This window comes from Rutidosis leptorrhynchoides, chromosome 5, assembly GCF_046630445.1.
Source record: "Rutidosis leptorrhynchoides isolate AG116_Rl617_1_P2 chromosome 5, CSIRO_AGI_Rlap_v1, whole genome shotgun sequence".
NCBI classification, from domain to species: domain Eukaryota; kingdom Viridiplantae; phylum Streptophyta; class Magnoliopsida; order Asterales; family Asteraceae; genus Rutidosis; species Rutidosis leptorrhynchoides.
Window position 1 is genome coordinate 100,555,374 of NC_092337.1, and position 25,696 is coordinate 100,581,069.

At 32.8% G+C, this 25,696-nt stretch overlaps 1 protein-coding gene and 1 pseudogene across 4 annotated transcripts; one reads left to right on the forward strand and one right to left on the reverse strand.

Moving 5' to 3' along the window:
* Positions 1-1,707: 1,707 nt before the first annotated feature.
* LOC139846961 (uncharacterized) lies at positions 1,708-10,238 on the reverse strand. Of its 4 annotated transcripts, none has more exons than XR_011759237.1 (16): positions 10,039-10,238; positions 9,817-9,942; positions 9,470-9,529; positions 9,278-9,391; positions 9,093-9,180; positions 8,752-8,999; positions 8,597-8,668; positions 8,413-8,512; positions 8,252-8,334; positions 7,790-7,867; positions 7,619-7,717; positions 7,182-7,232; positions 6,997-7,053; positions 6,783-6,824; positions 6,536-6,691; positions 1,708-1,816 (listed from the first exon to the last, which is right to left on the reverse strand). XR_011759237.1 is itself a non-coding variant. In XM_071836547.1 (15 exons), the coding sequence occupies exons 1-15, from the start codon at positions 10,228-10,230 to the stop codon at positions 6,599-6,601; spliced, it is 1,503 nt and encodes a 500-aa protein (XP_071692648.1). In that variant the 5' UTR covers positions 10,231-10,238; the 3' UTR covers positions 3,809-6,598. The 4 variants fall into 4 exon arrangements, 1 of the variants encoding a protein (XP_071692648.1); XR_011759236.1 differs by lacking the exon at positions 1,708-1,816 and adding an exon at positions 3,462-3,767; XR_011759238.1 differs by lacking the exon at positions 1,708-1,816 and adding an exon at positions 3,809-6,233.
* LOC139848881 (AAA-ATPase ASD, mitochondrial-like) lies at positions 4,066-5,571 on the forward strand (annotated as a pseudogene).
* Positions 10,239-25,696: the final 15,458 nt, after the last annotated feature.

Consider the following 25,696-nt stretch of genomic DNA (forward strand, 5'->3'; position numbering starts at 1 on the left):
ACTCTTTAAAGTTAATAGCCGAAACCCGTTCAAATAAGCTTAAACCCGAACACCCCTAAATGTGATTTACCTGGCTCTATATGCAACCTCAAATAATAACACTTTTATATGCAGCCTCAAATAATTAATAACATAACACTACACATCTGAATACGTTAATTTTCAAAAATGACCAACTTCCCTCTCATTATATTATATATCACATAAAAGCTTGTCCTAAAATGTTATAATAACATAACACTTTTATTTGGTTCGATTTACTAGTGGCTTTATTTTAAACTTATACTAATAATATATCCTACTTTTTTCTATAGCAACTTTGTTGGCAAGATTGTCCTATGATTAGGATATCATTTTATAGATACTTACAGACTTAAATTAGATCTATCTATAGGATTACAATAAACTTAAAGCTCATCTATTTTGGTTTAATTATCTATAACACAACTCTCTTAAAAGGTATGCATATTTTATATCATCATATACTATGTATTAACGTTTTAATTTGATATTAGATTATGTAATATATGTTTCTATTTATGTTTCTAGCATAAATGAACAGCTTAGTATACTCGGGCAATAACCATTACTAGTCTCGACTTAGGAAAAAAATAAGCATTGAGACTATACGAGATAACAAAAAATGATAAATAAGAAAATTATAAATAATAAGCTTGAGTGAACTATACGGATCACAAGTTTGCTTGAATTTTTCTAATTTGCTTGAATTTTTCTTCGTGTAAAATTTTGTAAATGAAAGAAACCTAAAAGTTAAATAAAATGGATATATATATATATATATATATATATATATATATATATATATAAGACCATTTGTATCGCTAGCAAGCAACACACGTTGGATCCGAGTTGGAAGAAAAGCAACGCCCAGCTCCGGCGTATCGCGGCGGCGGTTGGTAGCGTTGAAGAAGCGTTGGGTGGTAAGCAACGGGGTAAGCAACGACTGTTGCTTTATTATCCTAATTTTATATTAAATTAATATTATTATTTTACCTATATTTTTACCCAATTATATTTTAACAAGTAGCCAAATATTGGATAGACAATTAGTATGCTGATGATCGGATGCCACTCTTTGTGTCGGGTTGGTGAATGTTTGTAAGTTTTGAGAACAGGGGTCTTTCCGAGCTTGGCCGAGCTTGGGGGTTGTATATCTATAGGTCTGGATCGTGGCAGGGTCGCAACTTGTTTGTTTTTGCTGCTCGTGTTCAATTTGTAATGGTGTTGTTATATTTCAATAGATGCTCACATGTTACTTTTGTTTTTGTTGCTCGTGTTCAATTTGTAATGGTGAATGTTTGTAAGTTTTGAGAACAGATCATCATATCTCTATTGGTCATATTATGTAATCTGCCTGATCGTTTTGATATATATATATATATATATATATATATATATATATATATATATATATATATATATATATATATATATATATATATATATATATATATTTGCCATCAAAAAGACAAACTTTGTATGACCGTTTATTTCTTATTTCACCAAAAGCAAAGACAGGGACATCTATGACCTATGTATGTAGTCGGTAAAATGTGGATCCATTATAATTTTTATAACCTGTTTTTGATGACAGAAGTAACCATCGTCATACTCCGGTCCACAATTCTGAAGTTCATTAAACAAATGAGTATTATTACAGAAAGAATTAATTTGGATGCTTAGAACTAAGAAGAGAGTCTCTTCGCAGCTCAAGCACAACTAGAGTTTACTCATGTGGCCAAAACTTGATGTGACGATTCTAGCCCTATGTCGGCTTCATTGACGAGTCATGATGCTACAATATAGAATCAAAATCGACTTTCATTTCACTTAACTCATCAAAACAAGTAGCGAATATTAGATAGACAATTAGTTCCAAAAATAAAAGATTGGGCTATTGTCGGTATCAACTGAAGTCAATAAAGAAGGAAAAGCTTGTCGCTATCACTACAACTTTTTTACTTTAAGCAGGCATAAGCCATGTTTCCTACTTTATCTATAGGTCTTATCTTACAATCACCGGAATGAGAGGACTTCCCGATAGGCAAGATTGTTGTCAGATAATGTAATGCAAGTGACGGGTAGCGCTTGCCATATGAAGGAGACTACAATGGGAGATGAAGGCGTGAGGCATGCATACTCAGCATAGGTAAAAGGGAATGAGGAGGCAAGCCCCATATATTCCGCATTTCTTGCTCATCCGACACAATCATTTTGATCTGTTTCATTCTTTGAGTGTTCCGATCCCCCAAAAAATGGAGAGACTTTGGGGGACGAGAAAAGAAACGGCTCCGAAGAAAGAAATTGGGATTCCCAATGCCTCTCTCCCCTCCTATCACTTCGTCTGGACGATAAGGGTAGGAAACCTCTTGTGGAGGCTGATTCGATGGACGTCTTGACCCCTATGGCCCTATCCAATTTTTCCACCAATTCACCCTTCGTACTACCAAAAAATGATATTCTTGCCGAATCCGACTTTGTTGCCCTTCCACAACATAGATTTTGTGACTTTTAACGTTTGATCGCCAACATATGAACATTAAGTATTATTTTTATGTAATTTGTTACATCTATATGTATAAAACCATGTAAGTTGAAAGTTCGCGTAGTTCTATATACCTTTTGTAATTTTCATTGGACATAGTGTATTATCTTTGCTGTCAAATTGAATTATTGATCAAGATTTATAGATGTCGGGCTGAAAACAGACCGATATTATTTGAACTTGAATAAAAAGTTCAATGAATGAAAAATATCTATTACCATGTAGATATTTAATGTGTTCAATGGTCACTTTCACTAGATTTTTGTGAATTCTGGTTTACTAATTGTTGATGGAAGAATGGTAAAATCACTCATTTATGAAGTATGTGGTTTGTGATTAAATCCTATCTTGTTAAGTAAGTGCAAGACATGTGTTGTATAACGACTTTCCTACTAGGACTTTGCAGAATCGAGCAGTCATGGTTGGTCACCGTAAACGAAACTAATATATGGTAAAATCATGTCTGTTCCAAATACAATAATGTATGCTTAACTAATGAGTACGCGATTAGTCATTATAACAGTTGGTCAAATCTAGACTTCCGAGTAGAGAAACCACTAGATTTAAAGTACAAATTCTCAAGCCACACGGTGTAATGGATGAAATTGCAATCGGGGTACTATGTCTACAAATCAGGCAAATCACTAATATATTTTACCCGTAATATTTGATTGAATCTAAACCCATACAATCAAAATACTTCTTAGGCATACATTTACATCCCACTAATACCAACAAAATTATATGTGACATGCATATTCGTGGTCAATTTGTAAAAAGAATGGCAAATTTAGCATGGACCTAATTTTATGTATTTCGATGTTTGATATTATTATTAGATAGATAGAATAGTACTAGTAGTTTACATCCTAATACGAGAAAGTTTTGGTTCAAAACTCATTATCATTTCCTTAGCTCATTCTTTGTACTCTTTCGTTTTTTCACTATCACCTCACTTAACACCATGAAATCAGCAGTGTTATCAACAGACCAAAATTAGAAAATAATGCAAAAAAAGTTATTAAACTGTCCAAATGATAATAGGTCAAAATACGAAGATCCAAAGAAAGAAACAAAACATAATAATGCAATACCAAGTTCCACTTACCAAATTCTTCCTAGCTTGTCTTCAAGTTCCAACGGGCTCGTAATTCCAAAAGTAGTCTATCCTTACATCCTTGTATTTTATTCATATTATGTTCTACATGTATAGTCGAGATATAGGTACAACTTGTAATTAATTGTTATACTAATAAAATTTTATTTGCTTTTCAGAAGAAAAAAAATGCAATTCCAAACACACCCTTTCAATAAATAAACATATAAAAAGTTTACACTTACCCTTTTAATGCATGAAAAAAGGTATTCATACAGTCAATTCTATAATTCTGATTGGTGTATAACCATTACATATCACCCCCTTTCATACTCAGTTAGAGTTATTACAACACCAAATAAAGAGATCAAAAAACATGTACTATATGAGGTCACCAAGATATATGTTAGCTCAATTTGGATCAGTATTCGCAAGTTTAATGTTTGTGTTAGCAATCATTGAAAGATTCATACCTTCCGCTACTCGTAACTTGTTTCGCAAATACACTCGACGACTTGTTACTCCTTTCTAGCCATCCATTCAAATCAAATTCAACGAGTTCATGGGTGATCATTTTAGGCATAACGAAGCTTACGTAGCTATAGAAACCTACTTGAGCTCAACAAGCTCCACGAAAGCCCAACGTCTGAAAGGCGTCATCGTCAAAAACAATTCTGAAATCGTTTCGTTATCAATGGATGATAACGAAGAGGTTGACGATGAATTTAATGGTGTTAAAGTATATTGGACGTCCGGGAAGTACTCAGTAACAACTCAGTCAACTTTGTTAAATCGATCTCCCGAAGAAAAGAGGTTTTATCGACTTGCTTTTCATAAACGATATCGAGATCTCGTTGTCAAGGATTATTTGAAACATGTGATCAAAACGGGGAGAAGTATTACACGGAAAAATAGGTTGAGAAAGATCTATACTAACAATGGGTCGAATTGGACAGGCGTTACGTTTGAGCATCCCGCTACGTTTCAAACACTAGCAATGGATCCCGAGAAGAAGCAAGAGATAATCGGCGATTTGACTACTTTTAGCAAATCGGAAGAGTTTTGTACGAGAATTGGAAGGGCTTGGAAACGCGGGTATCTTCTTTATGGTCCACCTGGAACAGGAAAGTCAACCATGATTGCGGCCATGGCTAACTTTTTAGGTTACAATATTTACGACGTTGAGTTGACTGCAGTGAGTGATAATACCGAGTTAAGGAAGTTGTTGATCGATACGCCAAGCAAGTCGATTATAGTGATTGAAGACATTGATTGCTCGATTGATCTCACGAGTCAAAGACAGAAGAACGAACATGAAGTGGAAGAGATCGATCCCGCCACGAAAAGTGACAAGAAAATGCGATCGAGTGATAAAAGTTGTATGACAAGTAGAGTGACGTTATCGGGGCTTTTGAATTTCATCGATGGACTTTGGTCCGCGTGTGGAGGAGAAAGGATTATAGTGTTTACAACTAATCATGTTGATAAGCTTGACCCTGCGCTCATTCGAAGAGGGAGAATGGATATACATATTGAATTGGGATATTGTTGTTTTGAAGCGTTTAAGGTTTTAGCGAATAATTATCTTTACATAGAATCGCACGAATTGTTTGATAAGATCCGTATAATGTTGGAAGAAACGGATATAACTCCAGCAGATGTTGCCGAGAATCTAATGCCTAAAACCAGTCCAGGGGATCCTGAAAGATGTTTAAAGAGTCTCATTAATGCTCTAGAGACTGCGAAATTGAAGAAAAATGAGGAAGAAGACAAAGGTAAAGGAAGAGAAATAAAGGAAAATATAAAAGAATACAAGAAGAAATCAACTGATGAAGAAAGCAAGGTAACGAAAAACGACAATAACGCTCTATTAAAAAACTTGGGCGATATCAGTTCAAAAGTGCAATGAACAGGTATATAAGCCAATCGACTATGATAGATGTTTCGTCTCTTATTCTATGATTTGCATCTATACAGTAGCGACACGCCGACAACTATCATTTCCCTATAACGTTTTGTTGTACTATTTTGATTGATGCCACAAAAACATATCGGAGTGCTAAGTTGTAACAATAGTGATTCCTGAAGTCAGGGTAGCAAATATTCGGTTTTTGCAACTCGGGGAGTACATGGCGAGTACTTGGTCAAACTCGGTCAAAATCGGCCAATATCGGTCAGAGTCAAATTCGGTCAACATCCGAGTACTCCCCGAGTTGCCAGGTACTCCATTAAAAGTCCGACCGAGTACTCCCCTAGTAGCGATTTTTTCAACCTTGCCTGAAGTTATTTACGGTGTTATAGTAATGTACTACAAATATCTAACTGCGTGTTGTTATGGACGTGTACAAAGAAGTCTGTCTCGAAAGTCGAAACAATAAACAGTCGAAACAATAAACAGTCGAAACAATAAACAGGATATTGTTATTTTTTCAATTATTTCATATGATCATGAACTACATAAAAAAATAGAATCGATAGATATTTTTAGGGCCCACATGTCTCATTACAAGAAGTGGCGAATCCAGCTTGAAAACCCAATGGGATCCAAAAAGATTTCAAAGATAATTATATCTGAAAACACTTTAGTGGCTGTTTACATCCAAAAAATCAACTTTTTAAAAAAATATATGGGGTCTCACAGTGAAATTTAGTGATGTCCTGTGCAATTTGAAGAGTAGATTGTATAAAAAAATTTCCCCCCATAAAGCCTGCATTCGTCCCTAATTACAAGTGCCATTTATAGCTACGCAACTTCTTTTATATTCCATTTTTAGTAAGATGTGAGAATGTTCGTGTATTTCTATTCAAGGTATCCCAAGTTTTTCATTATCAAAACATTATGTTAAAGATAAACTAAGATTAATACAACTTACAGGTCAAAGATGTAACAGGTTCATATGACGGTGAAAAACCCATGCAACTTTTTCATTGAGGTGTCACGTGGCCAGCTTTTTAAAGGCAGCAAGTGCTGATGTGGCAGCCATGTTGCCTATACTCGTACCAGCTATATACCCACCTGACCAAGCGTTCTGTACCGAAAAGCAAAAAGGATATATAATGCATAAGTAAGCATAAAGTTGCCAAACACGAATGCGTTTATTCTATAATTGTTGATTTTACCTGGAAATTGAAACCTCCTGTAATCCCATCAACATTCAGCACCTACACACGATTTCAACGTTCAGATGACATTAACGGACCCAGACCCCGTGTAATCAGACAAGAACATTTTATTTCTTTTTATATGATTATTATTTGATTGATTAGTCTACACTCGATTTAGAAAGAAAAACAAAGACTAAATAATCCAGAAAACATTGTCAAATAACCAAACCTCTCCAGCAAAGAACAGACGAGATTGTATCCTGCTCTCCATAGTTTTCAGTGAGATCTTCATAAAAAATGCATATTTGAGTTACGATTTTGTAATATACCTAAGTAATTAAACTCTGTATGTGTGTGTGTGTGTGTGTGTGAGAGAGAGAGAGAGAGAGAGAGAGAGAGAGAGAGAGAAAACACCTCGGACAACGGAACACCACCAGCTGTGACGAATTCATCCTTGAATTGACCCTATATCAATGGAGACACTTACTAACTTCATATAGATATATATCTCAATACTATAAGTGGCATATTGGGTGGGTCATAGAAACGGGGTAACATATTGAGGTTCAAATTTATACCACACATTGAGACCCATGGTATTGGTTAAATAACTGATTTATATTATTTATTAAGGTTACAAAAATACTACTGAGATAACTTATAACTATATGGTTATATATACTCAAAGACATTATATACTTTGAGCACCTTTTTAAATTGTTCAACCAGTTACATTTTAAGATTATCTTTTCCTTCAACCGGGTCCATAGCAATATACGAGACAATTTGATTGAGCGTACCAATATGGATTTAAATTTTAACTAGGAAACTACTGAAGAGTAGAATGGTACCTTTCCTTTGATTATAAACGAACATTGTCTTAATACAGCAGCAATAGACATCAAAGAGTTATTCGAAATGGAAGCCCACAAGATATCTTCATCTATGCCCTACAAACAAACATTTTATCAGTACTACAAATAATATAAACGATACTTCTCAAACTAAAACGATCAAACAACCTCACTGTTTAACAAGTATTTCCAAAATCTCTTGATGAGCCCAAGTTCTGGAGGATATGAACCCGCTACTTTTTGCTTCTACAGAATCAAAAAACGAAGATTAGATAGCGGACTGTATCATACAAATATACAATAGCAACTAATTTTTAAAAGATGCAAAATCACATTCTAGTAATAGCATATGCAGAAATGGTCCATTAAGGTGAAATTTAAAAATAAAAATAAAAAGTTTAACAGGTACTACGTAAGCATTTACACCCTCCTACATCGCTTTAATTGAAAAAACAAAAATGAAGTATCATATAGCAATAACTTAAAGTAGACAATTTAATAAAATAGACAACAATAGTCAGTTGTTCAACCTAACTACCTTGAAAATTTACCAATTTCAGACCTATTATTCAAACTGCCCATTTTAATCAAATTACAATGTATACTTCAAACTTATTATATCAAAATTACCGGAAACTTCTTTTTGTGTTGTGATAACAAGGACTTCAAATCTTCACCATTAAGATCTGGACAAAAATCCACAAGAAGCATTCCTGAACAAATATGCAAACTAAAGTCAAAAATTAGGATTTTAAACAACATTTTACTAAACAACTATATTTCCTACTTACCTTTATAGTTTGACGTATAAAGTTCACGAGCACCCCAAGCAGATAAACGTAGAATTACCGGACCACTAAGTCCCCAATGTGTGACCAACATCGGTCCAACCTAAAACCAAGTCAAGTCATAAACTATAAATTTGTGATATCATACATAACATATTTAAAATAAAATAAAAAATTAAATAAGTACCTGTGTAAGTCCTATAACGCTCTTCTGCAAAGATTCAAGCTTTAAAGTTGCCTTGACTTTCGGGAATGTAATCTAGACATCAAAATTTGACAAATTTAGAGATATACAGACTGCAGAATGTAATAAATTTATGGGTGAAAACAATTTAAAATTACCCCAGATAACTCTATCAAGGGAATATCATCGACCTTGAACGTAAATAAACTTGGTACTGGTTTAATTATAGAATGGCCTAGTTGAGTGGCTAGATTATAACCCTGCTTACTGCTACCACTAGCAATCAACAAATAATTCGCCTCAACAAAATCCACATGATCAATCGTACGTTTCTCAATCTTGACCATAAATTTGCCATTAGTAGACATGGAAGTAGATGTTACAGATACTCCTGTTTGCAGTTTAACTGTTATAAAAGATACAGTGTTAATAATTAATAAAAACAACTGATTAAGATTAAATAAGCTTTTTTTATAGTAGGTACGGTACCAAAAAGTACCTCCCTTTCGCCTTGCTTCATTTAAAAGACAATCGATTATCGTAGATGAATTATCACTCGCTGGAAAAACCCTTCCGTCTTCCTCGGTCTAAATACAAAACACGCGTTCTGTATCTTGTTAAATTTTACAACCATCATATAACAATGAATTGTAGAAACAAGCAAAGTTCAGAACTAAAACCTACCTTTAATTTCACACCATGATCAGCAAACCATGACATGGTATCCCCTGGGCCATGAACATTAAAAAATGAACCTCGAAATTCTTTACTACCCCTCGGATATTTTTCAGCCAAAACCTACAACAATATCACATTTCCACCATGTTAATGATTACTAATATGAAACAATATTTGTATTATTAAATCTGATAGTACCATATTGTCCACACAATGCCCATTTGTAACGTTGCAACGACCACCTCCCGATATTTTAACCTAATCATAATTCAAAATTAATAGTATTAAAATGCTAAATCCAGTCCACAAAAAGATATACTAACCAATAAATAGAACTCAGTGCTCGCTTCGTATATCTAACAGGCTTATCGGCTTATTGAAAAATTCAAAATGCCAAAAATCTCAGACATTAAGCATATTAATATCACCGTTTTATGGCTTATTAATATGCTTAATGTCTGACATTAAGCATAAATTCAAAATGCCAAAATGCCAAAAAGCTCATGAGCAGTAAAAAATAAGCTAATAATTACAAAAAAGGAAACCTTAGTTAATGGTTTAGCCTTTTCAATAACAATGACATTAAGATTAGGAGCTAAAGTTTTAGCCCTAATTGCACCATATATTCCAGCAGCACCACCACCAACTACCACCATCTTCCCATTCTCAATCTGTTTCATTATTCACTATGAAAAAATTAAAACCCTATTTATACAGTAATTTAGATTTAAAATAACTATAATTAGTACTGTCTCAGTAGCAGTTACCTCGGGGGATTCAGAAAATGCAAGAGCACGAAATCTTCGGTGGCTATGAATTCTGGTGAAGTAATGAGAATTTAGAGGTACCAAATTGTGAATAATGAACCGAGATAGATAGACGGTGGTGGTGGCGTTCATGTTTCCGTCGTGTTGAATTCGACTAAAATCCCAATGCACCTGATCAATACAAAAACACATGATGTAAATTAACGAGGGCCGGTTGTAAGTATTTTAATGACCGGTGGAAAACGGTCAAATAATGCCCACTTTTCTATCTTATAAACGTGTTTAGAATCTAAAACACAATCGTAATTTTTTACTCCTATAATGTAAAAAATTTGCTAAATTAATACTATCTCCAGATACATGTATATTTCTAATTTTATTTTCTCTAGAACAATCAACTTTACTTTTTAACTCTTATATATGCTTTTACTTAAAAGTTTATAATACTAGAAATGGCATTACCTCTTGTACTATTAGAAAAAAAAAATTTATACTTTACTTAAACTTATACCAATAGAACATATGTTTTGAGACGAAATGAGTATATAGTTATTTACTTAAGAGAGTATATAAACATTAACACTATGCAGTATAAAACATCTAATAAAGTTTATAAAAATTATTACTAATTAAATGTATAAAATAAAACTAATTAATGTATTATAAATGAAGTATGAAGTAAATTGAATATGAATTTTTTCCTTAAAGAAATAACTTAAGTCAAGAAAATTTTTAAAACCAAGTTCAATACTTCATTATTGAAATCAGTAGGTACATATTTTTCATTCTGCCTCCAACTTTTTTAATCAAAATTTTTAAATTTACACGAATTATAGGTCAATGGTTTGTACAATACGTTGTAAAAAATGTACTATATTTTTAAGCTAAAACTAACATATCTGGAAAAGGAACAAACGCCTACAATGATGAACCTGACGCGTACAGTACTAACAAAAGTTAACTGAATATCCATAAAATTATTTTTCTCTCACTTCAACTTTTTACTTAGCTCTCTTTCTTCTTCATTTCCTTCTCCTCATGTATCTTTCTGCAACTTAAAAAAAAAAAAAAAAACTCAAACCCTCCATTTGATGCCCCTTAAATCGTGATGTCCAGTGCGGTCCCACTTGTGGCTCACCCCGAGGTCCGGCCCTGAGATTAACCAACAATGATATATTTCAAATGTATAGGAGATTAGGAGATATACAATTGCACACATTGTTCCAATCCATATGTCTCACATGGGAATAACATTTCATGTTAAATAAATACCCCGTAATTCTTATAGCCAAAACAGACTTTCTTGTCAATCCCGTCTATCTGAAACAAATAAGTCATAACACCACTTCCAATAATAATAAACCAGGGAACTTAATGTTTATGGACCTCACACTTACGATTGATACCTTTATTCTACACACAATAAACTTTGAGAAAGCATATGTTGGGAGTGGCCTTGAAAGTTCAGTTGTTTTAAGTTAAAAAAGAATTGAGAACATTAAGTCATTAACGACTTAGGTGTTGTTTGTATTTCAGTCTGCATATCTTATTATGTCTTATGTCTGCGCGCTCGCAGATGTTTTTACTGCAGACTGTTTTCTGAAGACATAAGATAAAATAATGTCTTATTCTGTCTGCAATCTCGCAGACTTAGAAATGTGCTTCTAAGTGTTGCAGACAGAATTAAGTTATTTTGCAGACATAAAAACAAACTGTCTTCACTATTCAGCGTACAGACCTTCAGGCCACATCTTTTTTACAAACATGGTCCGCAGATCTTCAGACAAAAACATCTTAAAAAACAAACAGCACGTTAGAATCTTATTACCATATGTGTAAATGATCATAGTCAAGAAAAATATTCAAATTGAAATTTGCCATTTATTTTAGTAAAATTCAGACTGGTATATATTGACAGAATTCAAGCATTAATCGAATTATAAAATTCTAACCATTTTGCTTTCGCAGGAACTACAACAATGTGCATAACCATATGGCTCGGAGGTAACGCCAACCGCAATGGGAAAAGCTTCCCGTTCAACGGGTTACACGAACAAATAACTATATCATCAAGTGCTCGTTCTTCCAAATCTTGAGTCAAATTCTTTAATCCATTTCCCTTAAACATAAATGATGTCTCCTCGTAAGCATCATCATCAACGCTTCCACCATCATCCATCACGGTATAGTACACCATCCTTCCTTCTTTCTTCACAACATTGTTACGCTCCCACAAATCATTTACCTAATTTATAGAAGAAGCATAATTTTTACAATTAGCATATCGAAATTCAAAATATGTAAAAAAAAGGGAGCTCACTCTTACGCTAATTTTTTTTTCATACATCACAAATTTATCTATCTGAACCATTTTACCATGTACCAATCTTAAATAGCTCACACCCTTTATTAGTTTACGACTAATAATCGTTACAATTAACTTTTCGAGAGTTTTTAAGTTAAAAAAGCTTATACAAGGGCCATATAACCATAGCTCAACTCATTCAATTACTCACTGATATTATAAAAGTTCTACTAGGCTCGTTTATGCATATACTCTCTTGTTTCATTACAAGTATCATGTATTAACTTTTGAAAGACTTTTTGATTACATTTTTTATTTGTGATATATAATATTTGATAAAATTTATATACATAAAAACAGGGTATCATTCATGTGAGAACGTTCTAGCATATATATTAAAATGAGAACACTAAACTAAAGGGTAGAAAGGTAAGTTGATCTCACTTTCTCTTTTTCCTTGAAAATCTCACTTTCTCCTCCTCTTTTTACGTATGAATATCCAGTTACATTTACTTGTACTCGTTTCATCAAAAATCACTTGCAATTAGGATGCGATTTGTACAGATAGATGGCTCACGACAAAAATTCATGTTCAATTTTTTTTCAAATGCAAAATCCATATCTTACTTATTTACGTTTCGACGTTTAATTTATACATGTGATGTGTAGTAAATATGCATGATGCATCCTCTAACTTTCACCTGTAAATGACAAAAATAATATGGCGACAAGATACTTGGATACATACGTACGCATCCCATATATAAACTTTTAACTAACTGATCAAACAAACATGTAAATATATCATTGCGCATCCCCGAATCATCCATACATCCATACATAAAGATAAAAATATTATTAAATCAATACTTAATCATATTTCGTTACAACAACAAACAACAATATACTTCATATGGGTTAATTTATAAACAATCAGGATTCAACAATCGAGATACAACAAATCGGGATGCAACAATTGAGATGAAGAAATCGAGATACAACAATGGTGACACAACATTGAGTTGAAGGTGTACAACGATCGAGATGCATACATGATGAACAACGCACCACAAGATTGGTGGTGCCCCATATTTTCTGGAAGAGAAATTCTAAAATGATAAACATTTTATACTAACACTTTAATACAAACTGACATGGCAGGTGACATGGCATCCACTAATTCCACTAACCTAAAATAAAATAATTTCTCCTTTTTCTAATTTCACTAACAGGAAGTCTGTTTCTTCTTCATATACGCATATACACTCCTGAGTATCACAATCCATGATTAACATCAAATCTGTTTCACCGAAAATTATTTTGTTAAATTTGTGAATAAAGATGATGCTTAAGGCTACCGTAATCTGTTAATCAACGGAGACTTTAATTTATGGTGTTGGAAATTTTCTTCTGGGTTTCTTCACATCATCACTTGTGCTGGTAGGTTTAATTGATTTAAATTGTTGGTTGATTTTTATAATAGCTTCATTTACTTGTTTTTATCTCATATTCGTGACTTAGTTGTTGAAGTTTCTTAGTCATATCGATGGTTTACTAGCACACCAATTACTCATTCTATATTTTTCAAGTGCACATTACATGTTTGATGAAATGTCACACTATACATGTATTTGCAGTTTTATGACTATTTATCTTGGATATGCAGGAAACAATTGAGGGGTTGCATTGACATTGCTACGCCTAGAACCCAGTTCAAGATCAACCGATTCACTGTACATTGATGCGAAACATACCATGCTCAATTGTTCATAAGACCCAACAATCGATCGTTTTCAAAGTCATAACACCACCATGAAGACAAAAAAAAATGTATTTGTAACATTAAGTTGGGAAGAAGTAGAACAATTATTGTCTTATTAGTGGTACGAAAATTGTGGTAGCAATTGACAATCCTTGTAGCATTTATCTTGAGCATAATATTTAAGGATACATTACATCATTCTTGTTTTATGTTCATTGGTAATCAATTTGAGAATAAGTGTATCAAAACCTGAAATGTGATTGATGACCCATATTGACACCCCAAAATAAATCTGCATTTCATGGTATACATTTTAAACTCATATCCATGTACAGCCATACTTATATGCATTAAGATGCAGCACCCCACCTTATAAGCCCATATACATGTACTGGAAAGTGGTTATTACAAACACTTTAGAACAACTTATAAATACAAAAACCTTAAAGATCCATGAATACAACTTATAAGCTAATAAAATGAAACTAATTATAACTCACAGATTAAAACAAATAAAAAACAATATCCACACAAGATAATATGAGTACAATGAGTCTCTGTCACAAAATATGTCCTGTATCCTACTCTTAAAACCACCCCATTATATAAAGTAGTCTATAATGAAAATTTGTGACGTATTGAAAAGACGAGTTAAACTACAAGACTCCAGCTATGGACCGAAAAATGCAGATGCATTTGGATTGATAAATGTCGTATTTGGAGCTTTAAAGGCTGTGTTCAGAGAGTTGATTTGTGAAGGTTGTTGCACTTGGACACCTAAATGTTGTAGTTGTGATACTTGGTGAAACGTATGATTCATTTGTAAAGGATAGTATGGCTCTTGGCTAGCATAACTCGGAATAAATCTGATCAATCCTAGATTAATGAGTTAATTAAGGATTGAGTGCAATGATAAAGATGGAGAATGGGACGTTTGATGATTATTTTGGGCCCTGATGATCGTCTTTCACTTTTCAATCAAGTGATCAACCACCCCGACCCGGTCTTGATTGTTAATTAGTATGATTCACCTTAACTCGATGTAAATTTTCCTTGGGCAAAGTCACAAGTGAAAATTACAAAGGTCTGGGCAAATGACAGAGAATCAACAACCTAAAAATGAGAGGTCAAGCTCTCTATTTATAGTATTCAAAATATTCGCGGTGTGCGGATTTAACTGCTCTCCGCGATAACTTAGCGAAGACAATCCACAGTCTTTTATTAATGCGCCATAATCCGCAGACTTAACTTTTAGCGGATATGTCCAGTGTTTTGAATATACTTCGCGCAACTTCTGTTTTTAGCCTTTAGTAAAGGAGAAGATGTGTAAGATGACTCATCTTTTAGTGAAGAAGATGGAGATCGATTCATATTTACGGCACTTCTTTGTAATTACGAGTGTGAAGAAGAAGACGGTTAGGGTGTTAAACTACGTACGTAATATTAGCTATCAAAAATCAATTGTTTGACTATTAAATTTTATCCTTATTTAAGGAAGTTTTAAATACGTATTATTTATTTAAATTTAAATATAATTGAATTAGTGGATGCCATGTCACCTGCCATGTCAGTTTGTATAAAGTGTTAGTATAAAATGTTTGTCATTCTAGAATTTCTCTTTGTGGAAAAATAATCGTGGGGGTTTTGGTTTGAGATAATAGTGGAAATTAAATTAGTTGCAAGTTTTCCATTATTACCCTTAAATGTTTTTAAACTCAAAATTTACTTTATTTATTTTGAAATTTAAATTTAATTAAATGATTTGTCCATATCTGTTCTCACCAAAACTGAAGATGAAAACGTTCTCATTCGAATGCCCCTCCATAAAAACATATTTAAATTCAATCTTATCATATAATTTTTATCAAATATTATATAATACAAACAAAATTAACTATAGTAAAAAATTGAATAACAAAGACTTTTAAAAGTGAAAACATTGCACTTATAATGAAACAGATTAAGTAATAAATGAAAGACATGTTTAGGCTCGTGCTCAATATAAGAGGTTCGAGCTCGTAAACTAAACGATCTTAAAAATATATTCAAGTTCAATCTCAAACCGTTTCCAAATCTTGATCACATAGAGGGCATCAAACAGGTTTTCTTTTATCTAACTCCATTAATACCATAATCTGTCTTTTCCTAGCTCTCTACACGAACACTTCTACTTTTTTGGGATAAGATTGTTATGCACAATTTCAGATTTCAAGGTTCCTGCACGCAAAAGTTTATCATTCAGCAGCTCACAGAGTTCTGTTGTTGTAAAATGCCTGTTCCCGCTAGAATGCCATCTCCATGAATCCCGATTTCCTTGCATGATAAGTGTAGCCTTAATAAGATTGTTTCATTATGCTAATTCACCCGAAGTTCTACCCGATGGAGTTCTAGAGCAGCACCATAAACCCGTAGATTCAGACCCGTTTCAAATCAGCCTATCACTTACCAAAGCATCGATATCATGCACTAATCTCTTGAATCTGCTTTCTATTGTAAAATCGCTGAGCCATGAGTCTTTTCAAAAGGATGTATAAGAACCATCCCTGTTGACTTTGATTAAAAAAATTTATGAAAGATACACCTAAAGAATCGATGCAGCTGCCGATTTTAATGATGTTAGACCATACCGATTCAACTTTAAAATAAGATTATAAATACAAAGTTTTGTAAAGACCAATTTAAAAGTTATCTTAAGAAGTAATATATATGGAGTAATATATATGTAAACAGAATAGTGTTCTATTGTGTTAGTTAATCAGAGAGTGAATAAGTGATTCACAATGTACAAATTCTAAAGTAGAAAGTGTTTAAAAGAATTACGGAGTAATATTTATATCTATGATTTTCATTCAAGCGCTGGTAACATCTATTTTTTTAAAGTAGTATGGAGTTTTTTTTAAATGCAAATGGTTTGAAAAGGTAATACAAGTGTTGGAAAAATTAGTTAAAAACAAGTGTATTTTCACCAACTTTGGACACTAATTAATATATGATAAATTTATATATATTAATAATTATTAAGTGGGTTTTGTAGTCCTTGACGAGGGCTTTACAACGACCTAAAGTGTGTCCAAAACGGATTAATGGTGAATGAGATATCGAGTCTCAAAGTTGCTAGTTTGGTGAAAAAGTAACTTAAAGAATAAGTTTAAGTGTTTTTGTCCCACGTCGGTTGTGGGAGCAAACCTAAGGCTATAGTCTTCACTATAAATAAAGGTCTTAGGCTTGTAGAAATACACACCAAAAATCATATAAGCTTTCTTATATGATTAGTGTTTCCTCTCAACCGCAACAAGGTCTCCCCATTTCGGTTACCTTTCAGGCAAGTGTTCAAGTCCGGCAGTACGCTGCTTTGGACCGGTGTACCCTGAGAACAGAAGTCGAATCTGTTTAAGGGAATTATGTCAAACACAAGCACAGTTCAACCTAATATCGGTTAGATCATTTTTTAACCTCCTCTTTTAATTATTTATTTGTAATTAGTAATATGATTATTACTTTTGTGATAACATGTTTAGTTATTTCAGTTTTGTATACATATTTACCTACAAACTTAAACATAATAATTCTAATACGAACCTGAATTTAATTTACTATTCCCGATATCTGTTTGCTTTAAAACAGATTACACATTATGTTCTAAACGTTTTCTAAACTGAGTTTTATGGATACGTTTCGGAAAAATAATAATAATAAATAATTAAAGGATTTTTTTTACTTGGTTATCAGATTACTCTCGTTTATAGAGTTGTTTATATTTGAATTCTATTTTTGGTTTATAAACTGAAAGGATTACTTTTTCCGCTATATTTGCATACTGACGGTTAATATTAAGTTTGTTGATTAATTTGAGGTATAAGCTGTTGTCGCCTTATATTTGCTTGCAAAACATCGCGATTGATAAATAACCGAACTCCTTGATATGGTCCACACCGATGTGTGTGATTTGAATCTATTCTATGAGAAATGGTAACAAGTACTTCATTACGTTCACGAAGTATTGTTATGTTTACTTGTTGAAAAGTAAAGATGAAGCAATTAAGAATTTTATTGCTTATAAAAATGAAATTGAGAATCAAATTCAACTGAAAATCAAGGTTGTTCGTAGTGATAGAGGTAGTGAATATGTCGCACCTTTTCCGAATTTTTATTCACAAAATGGCATTAGACATGTATTCACTGCTCCTTACTCACGTCAATCAAATGAGACTATTGAACGAAATAATAGAACCTTGAAAGAAATAGTGATTGCCATGTTGATGTGTTGTGGTGTAAATCAGAACATGTGGGGGGATATCATTCTATTGGAAAATTATCTTTTAAATAAGATACCCCGAAAGAATAAGGATGAAACCCCATACAACTTATGGTGGAAAAGAAAATCATCCTATGTGTACCTCAAAGTGTGAGGGTGCCTAGCAAAGGTAGTTGTTTCATACCTAAGGCATAAAAGATAGGATCAAAGACTATTAACTGCATATTTATCGGATGTGCTAAACACAGTAGTGCTTATCGCTTCCTTGTGCATGAATCCAAGATTTCAGATATACACAAAGGTTCGATAATAGAATCGGGAAATGTTTCATTATTTGAAAATGTATTTCCATACATTACAAATGAAGGTGGAAGTTCGTCTAGAATAGACGATGTAGGTGTTGAAGATCAGACACCTAATGAGTTAGTTCAATAGGAACTAATAGAATTAAAGGAACATCCTCGATAAATGGCATACACTAAATGTATAAAAAGATATATGTGATATTCAAAACCCTCTTAAATGGTATATTTAAGGCGGTGTTTAAGTGTATGAAGTCAGTTTTGTCATGATACAAGGGATATGGTATGACATTCCTTGTGAGAAAAGCTATAGGGAACATGAATGATGCGTCTTATATTTGCATGCTTTGGACTTGAAGTCTATAGAATACTAGACTTAGACTTGTTAATAATGATCATCCGCGGAGATTAATTAACAACTAATATTTCACTATGTTGAAAGAATTCAGGTGTGGAAATATAATTTGAGTGCGAGAACTTTGTTAAGTTTTCTAAATTCGACGTCTCTAGGTCAAACCTAGAATATGACTAATAATTGCTCAAATGTGTTAAAATATAGATCACAAAAGATGTAAATCTTATGTGTAGGCATTTAAACGCTTCACTGATTAAAAATCATATTAGATATATATGATTATGATATCAAGTTTCAAGACATCTGGGGGAAGCTTTTAAAGGATGAGCAGTAACCCTTGTTAGTTGTGTAAAATGAACACAATAACTTTAAAATGTGAGGGTGTTTTGTATTTGATATCAAGAACATGATACATGATAATGCGTTCTAATGTATCTAATGAGTTGTACTATATCCGACTTAGCATATGCTGTAAGTAAGCTAAGTCGATACAAGTGTAATCCAAGTACATCTCATTAGAGTTAAGTCAGTAACAGATATCCTGCCTGTAGTGATCAAGGGACACTGTGATGCAAACTAGATATCTGATACGAATGATTCCAGTGCGACAAGTGGGTATGTATTCACACTTGGGGGTGCGACTATATCATGGAAATTGTTTAAATAAGCGGTTATTGCTAGATCCAGAATCAGAATTCATCGCTTTAGATAAAGCTGGTAAAGAGGTAGAATGGCTACGTCAATTTGTTAAAGATATACCAGATTGCCTAAGCCAGTGTCAGCTATATGTATACATTGTGATAGCCAATCGGTGATTGGTAGAGCTCATATTACAATGCGTAATGGTATGAATAAACATATGAGATGTAGACATAATAAAGTACGACAACTAATCTCTTAAGGAATTATCACTATTGACTATGTGAAGTCAAAGGATAATGTTGTAGATCCGCTGACAAAAGGCTTAAGCAGAGAGTTAGTGTATGAGTCATGCGTGGGAATGTGACTGAAGCCCTTGAAAGGCTAAGTTTATATGAAGAAAAACTTGACTCAGTTGACTGGAGATCCCAAGATCTAAGTTCAATAGGACAACATACTTGTATGAACTGGCGAAGTCACTGTGGGGGAGTTAATTACTAAACTATCAACCCCTACACTTTTAAAGGGAGTTTACTAACTGAGAGTAGACTTCCTAGTCCATTCCTAAAAGTGACAAGTAATAGGATAAGCCTATGGCTTTTAATGATTCAACTAAAATAACCATGTGTGGTTAATTAGTAGTCATTCGGTGGCGAATCACCTATGTGAGAGAGAAGTGGGGTCGCTTCGAAGGATATTGTTGTGGCACAATACTTGATGAGCTCTCACAGAACCAGGCTAACGTTCATAACCATAACGAACATAACTATGAGGACTTGATGTTGTCAGGGAGAGTCTTGTGTGAAGCATATTGTCGCCTACACAAACGGCAGACAAGTTCAACGACATCGCCATCTACTCAGAGCCAGTAGACTAAGTGCATTTTCATAAGCCAAAGTTTAAAGAGTAACACCTACTTATCGTATGCAAGATTCCACCGCTGAAACTTAATCGGAATATTGTTGTTTCTGATATCGATCTCCATTCATGTGGGGGATTGTTGGAAAAATTAGTTAAAAGCAAGTGTGTTTTCACCAACTTTGGACACTAATTAATATATGATAAATTTATATATATTAATAATTATTAAATGGGGGTTTGTAATCCTTGACGAGGGCTTTACAACAACCTAAAGTGTGTCCAAAACAGATTAAAGGTGAATGAGATATTGAGTCTCAAAGTTGCTAGTTTGGTGCAAAATTAACTTGAAGAATAAGTTAAGTGTTTTTGTCCCACATCGGTTGTGGGAGCAAATCTAAGGCTATAATCTTTCACTATAAATAATGGTCCTAGGCTTGTAGAAATACACATCAAAAATCATATAAGCATTCTTATATGATTATAGTTTCCTCTCAGCAGCAACAAGGTCTCCCCGTTCCGGTTACCTTTCAGGCAAGTGTTCAAGTCCGGCAGTACGTTGCATCGGACTGGTGCACCCTGGGAACAGACGTCGAATCTGTTTAAGGGAATTATGTCAAACACAAGCCCAGTTCAACCTAATATCGGTTAGATCGTTTTTTAACCTCCTCTTTTAATTATTTATTAGTAATCTGATTATTACTTTTGTGATAGCATGTTTAGTTATTTCAGTTTCGTATATAAGTTACCCAATTTGACAATAAAAATAACTTCCAATTTGCTTATACCCGAAAAATATTATGACTTGTATCAAAGAAAAAGATTTCGATTTTTAATTTATCAAAGAAAAGGATTACGATTTTAAAAATTTTAAAATTGAGATACTCATCGTCAAATTCATTAACGTTGCGTGATTGTTCCCTTATTAAAAATTACACTGATACTCCTCATCATTTTCATCACTATCTTGCATCTTCATCCCAAATTCACAAACTCTAGACAAATTAAAATTATTATTCCAACTCAATTCCCAATCAAATTCCTTTATTCATATAAACTCTACACTTCGCAGAAATCCTGATGAACATTTTCGGTTTGAAACATTGAAGAAGATCGAGGTTTCTGGAGTTATATAACCATTTATAAATCGAATTGATTATTGTTTCATATTCATAATCATCTGGTGAAGATACGTGGTGCTCCGAAACACATCAAAGTTAATCGAATGGGTCCGTATCTTCAAGTCAACATTCGGCACTTTTCGATAAATATTTTAATTGGAGTGATTCTTCAATCTTCAGATGTTATAGATGATTTTCGAGTGTTAGGTGAAGCATTTGGAACATTTTTCATGTAGAGATCGTGTCCTGAAAACAACTAGAAATTGTTTTTGATTTTGAAGTTCATCTTCATGTTCATCAAATATTCATCATTGATTTCGAAAATTTGTTGCTATTTTGGAAGTAAATCCTCAATAAATTATGCTAATCACTACTTTTGGAGTTAGTTACAAACAATTTCATTCCTCAATTTTTCAAATAGAAGTTTTGATGATAATCAGAAGTTATTATTCAAGTGTTCATCAATAACAAATTCAGACATATTTTACATCGTGTATGTTATTGTACCAATTTGAATAAGTTGTCAGGAATTTGATATCAGTTCGTGTATATTTATGTACGGATTCCAATCATGATTTTGAAAAAGGTGGAAATATTCATTTGGAGGGCCATGAACTTCTGACCCTTACCGAGCTAGATAAACAAGTAATTGATCTACGCATGGTTCGTTGACCCTTGTGTGATGATGGTACTGAGTTGGTGAACCATGCCTTAGTCCTTTGTAAAGATGTCATTAAAATATGAACTCAAATATATAAATGGTGGGGACTAGGTAATTTTTCTAATCTCAGTGTTAACGAAGCTTTTGTTGCGAATCTTAATCATTAACTACACAGGCTTACCTGAGTGGCTACCGAATTGCTCAATGAAGCACACCACCTGGGTTTAATTCTTAGTTATGTTAAATTGTTCAAAAAGGTAGTGTGACTAGAGGGTGCGTAGAATGGGCAATTTACCCGGTATCAGGTCTCGCGCTCGGGGGGCTTAATTACCCGAGGTTTTACCTTCTATCTATGGGGAGTCAATGTGCTCGTTCATAGGAGAGTTTTCTCGCTTACCAAAAAAAAATCTTAATCGTCCTGACTTCACACCTTGGATAATCTATATGGCAAGCGGTCGAATGAACAAGCGGCTATGTAATTTGGAAAAACCGGAATAATAAGATTTTCAATGCTAAGAGTTGGAATGGGACATTAAACGAGATTCAAGTAAGAGCACTGGGAGTAGTTCAAATTTTTCACCGTTTTGACAATTTAACGCCGGAGAAGGTGGACATCCCGACTCCGCGCCGAAATTAAACCGGCGTTAAATGCCGGCGTCGCCTCCCACCGTTGCTTGTGTAACGTTGTGATTTTGGTTGTTTTTATATTTTTAATATATAATTAAACTAAATAATCAATAAAAAATAAAATTATAATTGATTTAACACTGAAATTTAACACTGAACTATTTCCTCTGTTTTGGTCTCAGTGTTAAATCTCGGTGTTAAGCTTAGCACTGAGATTTAACACCAAGTCCAGTGTCACGACTCCTAGTGCTCTAACAAGTTTTGAGTGGATATATAGGATGATGAAAGGTTTCAAAATCGATTGGCATATGTGGTTAAGTAACCCACAAATTTATTTATCTTATAGTCTACTGTTCGAGTAGTGTTCGAGTATAATGTTGCGAGTAGTATTCGTGTATGGCATGTAATGTGTCCTTGATATAGTCTATCCATCATGATGCACACAATAAGTGTTGAAGGTTCATTTCGTGGTATGCTTTTGCATACATCATCCATTTGTACTGTGAAGTTGTGATATATAAAATCTCTTATTGCCTCTTTTTTGAAAGAAAAAAAAAAACTAAAGTTGAAGTTCATTTAAAGGAATAATCTTGATATTTGCTAAAGAAAATTAAATTTTTTTGAAGATGAAAGTGTAAATATAAACTATAAAATTGAAAGTATTACTTCGTAAAAAATCAAATACGCAAATTTGAAATTTTGATGGAAATTAGAGCTCAGGGGGTCGAGCTTTTTTTCCACCGTTCTTCAAATTCGACACTGGGGACATCGTGTTATGCGACACCACCTGCTTAGTGTCCTTGAGCCAGTGTCATTGATCCGACGTTGAAAAACTCCGTGTCTATTTTTTTGTTTTTATTCAATACATTTTCTTTAGTATTAAAAAAACTTCAATTCATTTTTCTTATTGGCCAGTGTTATTTTGAAGGAAACTAGGAAAGATGCATAGTTGGAAAATGAAAAGGGAGATGAGCAAAACGTTTGCGTTAATTTAGAGTTAAAGTTAAGTTATGTGACGACCCGGGAATTTCCAACCAAATTTAAACTTAATCTTTATATGGTTCCGACACGAAAAGCAAAGTCTGTTATATTAAGTCTCAAAAAGTTTAAGCTGTTGTCATACATTCATTTAACCTTTGACTAATTTCGACGATTCACGAACCTTTGTTTGTAAATAAATATATAAATATAAACATAAATACAGGTATACATAAATTTTTTTATTTATTTAATTAAAGTACGCTTAATCAATTGAAATTAAAAATGTAAAATAATAAGTAGATTAATAATAATAAAAAAATACTATTACAATGAATATATATAAATGTATGCATGATATTATATGAACTCTATATATGATTATTGACTATATGGATATTGTATATATTGGAAGATATAAATATATAAATATAAGAGATATACAATTATGATATTTGATATATCAAAATTACTATTTCACTCACTATTATTGTTAATAGTAATATTAAAATTAATAATTGTATTATTAATATCACTACAATATATAATATATAGACATAAAATTTAATCATGTAACATGTTATTACTAGTATTATTAGGAGGTACTATCATTAAGAATTATTATTATTATTATTTTTAGTAACTTATTAAAAATAATTATTATTTTTTATTAACATTATATTATTGTTATTAATACTAATAATATTATTTTTATTAGTGACATTATTATTATTATTATTATTTATCATTACTAATTATTATTATTAATATAATAATTATTATTAGGATTATTATTATTAATACACTTATTTAATTATTTATACTAATTATATTACAAAATTTGATATATAATTGGAGTATGTTACATGTCACGATCATAGTACATATTTTTGTCTCTGAATAAGATACTTAAACGAATGCAAACACTTGATAACATCCAAATTCCGTTAGAAATCATTCTCACTTTTTATTTTTATTATTTTTATTTATTTATTTATTCATATCTGATATATGAATTCTGTCGACACCCTTTGAAATAAAACCAAACAATTAGTTACTCATTTTAAGCAAATTCAGTAGATTATCCACTATCATTATCGATTATAAACTCTGGTAGCTTTTATCGAATCAAATTAATCGGAGAAATTGAAAACAGACTCGTTAAACTCTGCTTTTTCACTTTTTAGCCAAAACTCAATCTTGAATTGTTTTTCAAAATCCTTAAATGCAGTTGTGCTTGAAATAATCTTCTCAAACTATCTATAGAATTTCAATTCTCAATTCATAGTATCGATTGAGAATTTTGGGAGTCAAAGTTCGTTTTAAAAAAGTCAAAGAGTTTGTTTATCGTAAAATTGGAACTCTGCTCGATATTTTAGGATCAAATGATGATCCAGAATGATTTTAGAAACGATTTACTATCTATTTTATGTTATAATCTTGTTCTAAAATGAGCTAGAATTCAAAAATTGATTGTGAGTTCATATCGGGTTCTTCATTCTGCACAGGTACAATTTTTTTTTATTTATTCATTTTAAATTGATTCAAACAATCACTAGTGGTGTTAGTATATTTTGTAAATCCTAAAATTAAGTAAGAAACTTTTGGTTGATGGTTTGAGCTCTGGCCAGTCGAGTTATAGAAGAAGATGGATACATAATTAGATATTGGTTATAAATATTGGAGAGGGTTTTAAAACAGAAAATGGCCAACGGCCCAATGGTTCTAAGTGTTATCGGGTCTTTGTGAGGTCGCGGGTTCGAGTCCCCTCCCGTGCAGCTTAATCATTTTTTAA